Source organism: Myotis brandtii, unplaced genomic scaffold, assembly GCF_000412655.1.
Source record: "Myotis brandtii unplaced genomic scaffold, ASM41265v1 scaffold878, whole genome shotgun sequence".
NCBI lineage: Eukaryota > Metazoa > Chordata > Mammalia > Chiroptera > Vespertilionidae > Myotis > Myotis brandtii.
The window spans coordinates 352617-360920 of NW_005371588.1; the positions used below are offsets into that span (position 1 = coordinate 352617).

The following is an 8304-nucleotide window of genomic DNA, read 5'->3' on the forward strand; positions in this document are numbered from 1 at the left end:
GCCCCGCCCCGTCCCCAGCCTTTCTGCTGTTCCCAAGGCCCTTTCCAGCCTGCATACAGCCATTCTCCACTGCGACTCCCTTTTTCCATTTCACCCTTCGCTGGATCATTTTATGCCTCTATTCCCTCTGCTAATTCAAACTAATTAAAGTATAAAATAGAATAATTGCTTCCATCCCCATACTCTTTTTCTATCCACCCAGAGTAGAGTTAGGTTCCCTTTCTAGGAGTGGCCAGCCTGAGAAGTTGGGTGGAAACTGGGGCTATCGGGTTTCTTTTCATCTCGTCGCTTGGTTTTCCACTTGGCTCGCAGCCTGATTTTCCCCGGACTTGCTGTCTGACTTCCATTAGACTCTAAAGATATGGGAGTGACTTGTACTCCCTCCCACAACATCTGTCTACTCACTGTTGAGGAAACTGGGTGGACTTTCTAGGGAAGAGCCAGGCATGTTACCAGTGGAGAGCCTGGGCAAATAACAGGATTGGGGAATGGGTTCCCCCAAACTCCCCTGGGTCTGGCTGGCTTCAGACATATTAACAGCATATTAACTCAACTTGTTAGGCAGTGGCACTAATGACCCAACACTTCTGATTAGTCCTATTCCATTTTTTAATTACATTTAATCAACACACACACACAGAGAGAGAGAGAGAGAGAGAGAGAGAGAGAATGACAGAGTTATATTGAATTTTCTTAGCTCTGTGGGAAAATGAAAGCCTCTATAGGTGGACCTTAAGACTTGAGACTTCATTCTACTCTCACACGGTGTCCTGAATACAATAGGGTGCCATGTTTGGGGCTGGGGAGGGGAACAGAGAGAGCAGAGCTGTGGGGGACAAGGTGAAGGCAGGGGTGAGAGTAGGCTGCCTGGAGATTTATCATAAAGTGAGGTGACGGGAAGGCCCATCCCCATGATGTCTTGTAAGGTTTCAGGTCTTCCAGAGAACTCCAAAGCCTTAAGTCACTGCCTCAAAATAGAGACACACTTATCCACAACCACCAGCATTGCTCCCTCTCTGCAGTGTTTCCCCTTCAGGGAAGAAGTCCGTATGAATACACACGGCCTCGTGAACTTTGAAGGCCGTCTACTGTGCTTTGGTGTTGTCTTCTGGAGAGAAGAGTCCCGGTGCCAAGACGTTAGATAAGCCGCTTTAAGGTCTGAGAGAGACTGGAGACTAGGACTGATTCTCTCCATCTTTATAGGTGAGGAAACGGAGTCTCTGCAAAGTTAAGGGGCCAGGCCACCCAACTTGTTAGAAATGGGACCTGGACTAGAACACAGGCCTCCTGATCAGCCTGGGGCCTCCTGGGTGTGCCACCTGCCACTTCACTTCTTCTAATCACACTCATTGTCACCACCCTCCTGAGTCATGGAATCAGAAAGCCTGAGAGCTGGAAGGGGCCACATAAAATCTTCACATCGACACTGGAAACCAGATTCCCATCTGTGGTCCCCACTGAGCCTCATGTTGACCCAAGACACACTGAGGCGAACCGACTTATAAAAGGCCGCCCAGCTAGAAAATGTTGAGATAGGATCCAAATTGGAGCTTTGGACTTCAGAGGCAGCCCTATTATCTGATGCCACTCCTTTATTTTATAAGGGAGGTAACTGGAGCTGTGCGAGGGCCATACTTCCGGTTATAGCCAATGCTGGGCTAGAACCCAAGTCATCTGACCGCATTTTCATTGGTTGTTCTGTTGACATACATTAAAGAGTTTCCTTTAGGAGGTCCGAGCTGTCTGTCTGTGAATACTCTGTGCTCATAGCTGCTCAGACTCAGACAGATGGGCTTCCTGAGCTGTTCTTGGCCCTCATCCCTGGCCCCAGCCCCTGGTGAAATCACCTGGCTACCTATTTCTACATGATTTACAGCTCCCCGGGTGACAGGCCTCAGAGCTCCACCACAAATCCCCCTTAGACTCTGCCTGCTGCTCATAGCTCCACCTGGTATATGTCACCTACTAGAGACAGCCCCATGGCATTCAACCCAAACTCTTCCTATATCTGCTCAGCGTGACTGGCGACTACCGAGCCCCTCTGTCTGATGCAGCTGAGGCAGAAGGATAGGACATTTAGAAATAAGTGACATCGACACTTGGTTTAGCCAGAACTGATGCTCTCAAAGGTGACGCAAGAGATGGCCTCAAGAGGCCCTTATATTCTCTAACGGCCACTCATCAGCCTCCATCCCTGGCCAAGGTGTCTTTGGCCACATTTCAAATGCAATTTCAGAAAGCATCCTATTTGAGAAACAGATATGCACCCGAAAAACGGATGCCTTGACTAAGGTCTCATTGGTCACTTCTATTTGCTGTTTCTGTTTTTCCACTTCAGTGGGCTCAGAGCTTTTACCCAAGAAAGTGCTGTTACCCAGGGTTACCCACTGGTCCTCAGCCATACATAATGCCTTTTGCAAATATCATGTATAATGGGGGTCTATTTGATCCCTCGGACCATCCTTTCACCCACCCATCCAGACTGCCATCTATCCGTCCTTCCCTCTATCTGTCTGTTTTCTTGTAGAAAGTGTCTGGAATGGTGTTCACCAAATGCTAACAAGGTGTTACAGTTTGGGTAGTGGGTGTGGGGACTGGTTGTTATCTTGTTTTCCATATGTATTGTTGAAATTTGTATAGTGAGCATCTACCATTTTTTTTAAAAAAGAAATAACCCTTGGTTTATAAGAAAAAAAATAGGAAGAAAACGCAGAGTATTTATAGATTTAAACCTGATGTTATAGATTTCTGGGTATATGTCTCTTCCTCGTTAGACTGTAAGCAACTTCAGGGTAGCGATTGAGCCCCATTCCTTTTGATATTTTCCCAGTACATTGTTCCCAATAAATATATTTGAAGTAATGGTTTTTCAGGGCTCACCAACTGTATTATTGGAACGATAGGTCAGTGTTTACTTCCAAGACTGTCTTTCCCACTGAAGGTCAGGCAGAGCCTCCTCCAGCTCCACCAGGTTCCCATCTGGACCTGTTTATGCCTCAACTGCAGGGGCCACATGAAAGGAGGTAAGAAGACAGGTGGGTTCAAGAGGATCTGGATGTAATTTGCATGTCATTAGCATATGATTTGTGCCGTCTATTCTCCAGAAGTAATTTTCAAGTTAGAGCTGCATCACTGCTCCACCTCATGCTGTCATGTGCCCATTCGCCTCTTCGTTCCTCCCTCCACTCATCCATCATCCCCGGAGTCAGAATTCTTACATTCAGAGAGAAAGGAGGGAAAGAGAACTCTGGGTGACACTGATCAAGGACACCTGGAATCCTGGCAGAGTATTTTGAGAATGACACATGAGCTAGAAGGCACCTTGTGAAAGTTTGCTGGACTTCTAGCCCAGCATCCTTGTCTCGCCTAAGTCATTGTCTTCAGCACCAAGACAGAATCGCAGTCCTTTTTCTCCATCTTTGGCCTTCGTCTTGCTTACCGTGTTCAGGTCAACGTCAAGACCACCAATGCTGCTGAACAACTGCTGACCCACTTACTGAATGAATGGATAAAACCAGCCTTTCCTAAGGACTTTGCTTTCTGCATCTCCATTGATTTGGAGAATCCCCCATCTTGCCCTTCACCACGGCTCTCCTTACATCTGCCTTCTCTCTGCTCACACATATTCAGAGCAGATACAATCCTGGGAAATAATGCTCTAGCCCAGAGGGTGGGGAACCTGGTCAGCGGTTGCCCAGCAGCGGGTAGAATTCTATTTCTCAGGCAGAGCTTCAGCTTCTCAGTGCTGGCCGGCTTCTACCCTGCCTCATCTAAGGCGCAGGCCAAGATTTTTATCTCCTGGGGGGAGGCCCTCTCTTGGGTCTGTCTCTCCCAGGATTGGGCCCAGCCCCGGAGGCCCGGATTATTTACACCTCTCTGGCTCCCTCAAGCAGCAGACTCTGTGGGCCCGGGAGCAGTAAATCTACCTCCTAATCACACCAAGCTGCTCCGCGCAGTCTGGCCCGTTCCTGCGGGGCTGTTCATCACGCTCTGCGACAGGGGCTGTGGCCTAGAGAGAAGCCTGCGGGAAGTGGCTGGCCCCCGATGCTTCTCTCTGGCTCCCTGCAGGAGCCTCCCTGGACTCTGCCTCTCCCGGGCCCCTGAGTAGCAAGCCCAGAGGTCTCCCTTATTTGATGCAACAGCTTCTGCATAAAGGTCACAGGTTATCAGCTCCTCTGGGCTTCAGAAAGGAGGGGTAGGCGCCAGCACTTACCTGTCTCTCTGACATGACGTACAGGTAGCGCTGATCGGTGGAGAAGGCCATGTCCCGGAGGATGGGGCTCCCGTCTTTGAGCACAGACACCATCTCATACTGAACCCCGCCATGGGGGGGACCATCAGCTCGAATCTGCACAAGAAACAAGGGCATCCTCAGCATCTGCACTCAGCAGTCTCCTGTGGGTGGGCCTCAGCCCCAGTAGTTTTACAGAAGATAATCACCCCACCCCACCCCACCACCAATTGCTGCCCTGACCCAGGCGAGGCTGCAGGGAAGACAGAGGCGCCCCTTAGCTCAAATAGACCAGTCCCACTAAGATGCATCCTTTCCCACGTGCTCTGAGTATGCAGAGTCTGGGATTTCTATTGGTGGCTTTATTTGTGTGCGTGTCATAAGCCCTTAAGTGTGATTTTGAATATTCCAATGTGGTCATTCTTGTGTGTGTCTACAGACATTTATAGCACAGGATGATGAGTGTATGTGCAAGTGAGTGTGTGCTTGTGTACACTCATCTGTGTTTGGGGTGAGAGAGTCAACATCTGCATAGGGTTTCTGTCTCAGGCACGTAAGGGAGAATAGTGGGACAACACACAAACCACCAAAAAGCTGGCCAAGAGGTGCAAGATTTTTGGATCTTAGGAAGGTCTGTCTGCTCCCAAACAGCCCCTGAATGTCTGCAGATCCACTCGGTGAGATCTGGTGAGCCAGGAATCCCAGCTCTGGCTCTCGGAGCTCATCCCAGGGTCATAAGTCAGAAAGGACTTGGACGTCTTCTCGTCCAGCGCTTCTCAGTCCTGGCTGCACATAAACATCATCTGGAGAGTTTTAGAAAACATGGATGTCAGGGCTGGGTCCATTCATCAGGATCTCTGTGGGTGGGGCCTGGGCATCCTTTTTGCATTTCAAAGCTTCCCAGGTGAATCTAATGAGCAGCCAGAGTCGAGAAGCACTGATGTAGCCCCGTGGTTCTCAAAGCCTGAGAATCACCAGGGGAGAGGGTTGGTAAATGCTTGGCTGGGCCCATGCCCAGAGTTTCTGATTCGGTGGGAATAAGGCCTGAGAATTTTCATTTCTAATAAATTCCCAGGTGATGTGATGCTGCTGATCTGAGGGTTTGAGAAGCACGAATCTAGTCTAAGCAGTATATGTGTACAATATGAGACTCGGTGGGGAGATGTCCCTAGGTCATCCAAAAGTTGGTGGCCGGGGTCCTTGGTTTGAATGTGCCCCCATCCTAGGTTTCTTGTTCCCAGCAGAGCAGTTGACTGTTGACCAACAATCCATACCGGTGGCTCATTTCTTTGTCCTCTACTTCTGGAAACCCCTCTAGCTCAAGCCCCATCTCCTCCATGGAGTCTTCCTCAATCTCTTCCCCACACTAATTGCACTTCACTCAGATGCCTTTTTTCCTACCAGACATTTTGTCCTAGAATTATAATCAATTGATCGGTTCGTCGTCTATGTACTAGCTAACGTGAATTGGTGACCTATTTAAATTGTTCTCTAATTGCTTCACATGTGCAGATGTCCATTAACATTTCTATTTCTCTTATAACCCTCTAACCCTGAGGACTAGAATGGGGCTGGGGACATAGCTGTTAATGGATAGAAGGGAATGCTTGAAAAATACATGTTGGAAGGACATGAACTACAAAACAACTGATAAAGTATTATGGACTCTTTAGTGCCAAATCAAAATGAAGTCAAAAGACATTTTCTTTGGAAGATTTTAAGATTAAGCCTTCCTATCCCAATTCCCTTTCTAACCATCTCCTTCCCTCTGCCCCTTTCTCCCACCCCATAGAGAGCTCCTTAGGGGAGGACATGGCTTATTCATCCCAAGGGCTGAGCCTGGTGCCTGATGCCACAGGTAACATGTCAGGATGGACAAGTGGAGGCATCCTCAGTTCCTACTGGCCGAGTAGGGAGGGTTAAGAGCATTACTTATTGCAGAGTTGGGGAAGTAGGACCAGTGCTTCCATTCCTATTTCTCTACCCTCCTGACAATGGCCTACTTGAAGGGCTTGAGCCAGGGCATGGTCTGTACCTGCTGCAATGGAATTGGACTGGAGTGGGCGGGAGGTAGACCATAAGCCCACTGTGAATGGGGAACCGTGTGGCCCTGGATTTCCTAGTGGCAGAAACAGCAGATTCCTGCCTGAGGCCTTGTGCCCAGCCCCAGAGTGAGAACAGTAGAGCAGGGCCTGGAATAGGGGATATTGCTTCTTCTCATCGCTTTGATGGTTGAGATGAAGATGAGGAGGTAGCCTCAATGGAACCAAAGACATTCTGCTCTCAGCCATTCCTACCCAAGTACCTCCCTTTGTGGGTGAGACTCTCCTGTTTCCCCTAAGCTTCTCCTTTGCCTCTTTTCTGCCTGGCTAGTAGCTTCCTGCTGTTCAAAGCTGTTGCCTTGGCAACTGTCACTAAGCCCCTCCTTCCAGGGGAGGGGCCAGGCACCACTGAATTCATTCTCACAGGATGGAGGAAGACTGTGGGGTCAGTGATGATGCTATGTGGCTGAGGCTACTACCCTGCACTCTGAGCAAATCTGATTATGGACTCAAGGAGAGTGAAGGGCCAGGGTCTTTATGTGGGAAAACACCCCACCATTAAATTGGTTCCCCTTAGCATTCAAAGCAGCACTCTCTCTCAGATGGACAGATACCAAATTTCCATGAGACTCTTCCAGACGTGGTAGCTTTTAGTCACAAAAGTTCTTGTGCTGTTGCCAAAGGAAGAGGGAAGAGGTAGCTGTCAGGACTCCTGGTTGGCTTGACCTCAGCCTTCTATCTCTACATCATGGGAAGTCCCGGCTCCGTTCTTCCTCTCAAGAGGAAGTGTCTAGTGACTCTCGCCACCCTCCCTGTGACAGCTGCTCCTCTCCTGTGAGATTCCAAGGCTCTGGCTCAGGCCCAGGAGCTGCAGAACCTGCCCCCTCCTTCCGGCCTGGCCCAGGATCTCTCTGCCCGGAGGCCAGTTACCCCTCTGCCAAGCAGAGCAGCCTCCCTCCCCACAAGCCTGGGCACCTGCCTGGACCCACAGCAAGGCCTGGACACAAAGTCAGAAGGAGGAAGACCACATGCCTGGCCCTCCCTCTCTGGTGCCTGGGACTAGATGGTACCCACGGCGAGGTTGAAGCTGGGATTGTGCCAAAGACACCTTTTCATCACATCCTCTGCAGCATCCCAGTTAGGACCAATCCCAGCCATTCACCTCTTACTGAATCGGAGACCTAAGCAGATGTGTTGTGTTTTGTTTTTTATTCCCATCTGCAACCCCAATCTTTTAATAAACCAGTTAAAGCCAGAATCAAATCTGCATAACGCTCAAACGTCAGAGCTAAAACCAAACCAGAACAGAAAATGTTCTTGGAGCTGAACCTGAACTAAGCTATCCTATTGCATTCAGTCTAAATGCCCCGAGAGAAGAGCGGCACTGCCCAGGGAGCCCAGCCCCTCCTCTGACTCTCATTCCATGCTGTCTGCCCCCAGCTTGTGCGACTCTCCCAGAAACCTTCAGGAGGGCAGAGAATATGGACAGTGGGCCAGGAGGCCGTGGATGGGGTGGGGGGAGGGTGTCAAAAAAAGGGGGTAGGGCCAGGGACTGGCAGGCAGAAGGCAGGGGAGGCCAACTGGGCCACAGAGGTCTTTCCCCGCCCTAATTCCCTTTGCTCCCTCTGGCAACACACCGAAGTGGGCAGAGCACGGGTCTGCGGTTCAGGGTTCCTGGATTTCTGGTCTGGCTCTGTTCTTGCCTGGCCTTGATTTCTGCTTACGGGTATATGTTTAGGTCCGTTACCTTGTCTCTCTGAGCCTCAATTTCCCCCTCTGAGTAACAGGAAGAAGCAATCTGCTTGGGCCCTGTCAGTGGAGAACCACAGACTGCTGAGATACAAGGGCTTTGGAGCACATCTCATCCAAACACTTCCATTCAAAGGACGCAACTAGTATTGGTGGAACGGGGGCTCCATCTGGCTCCCAGCCGGTGTTATCCAGAGGAAGCGCATGGCTGAAGGGGGCTACAGGCTAGGTAGGAGGGTCCTCCTGGGGGGGGGGGGGGGGGGGGGTGCAAGGGAGCCCAGG

The 8304-nt window shown here is 50.1% G+C and overlaps 1 protein-coding gene across 4 annotated transcripts in view; it reads right to left on the reverse strand.

Moving 5' to 3' along the window:
• PLXNA2 (plexin A2) overlaps window positions 1–8304 on the reverse strand; it is a 195124-nt gene that overhangs the window by 113429 nt on the left and 73391 nt on the right. For all 4 annotated transcript variants that reach the window (XM_005884925.2, XM_014532306.1, XM_014532307.1 and 1 more), the window contains exon 3: window positions 4214–4348. In XM_005884925.2, the coding sequence (XP_005884987.1) occupies window positions 4214–4348 (135 nt within the window). The remainder of the gene's footprint in view (window positions 1–4213; window positions 4349–8304) is intronic.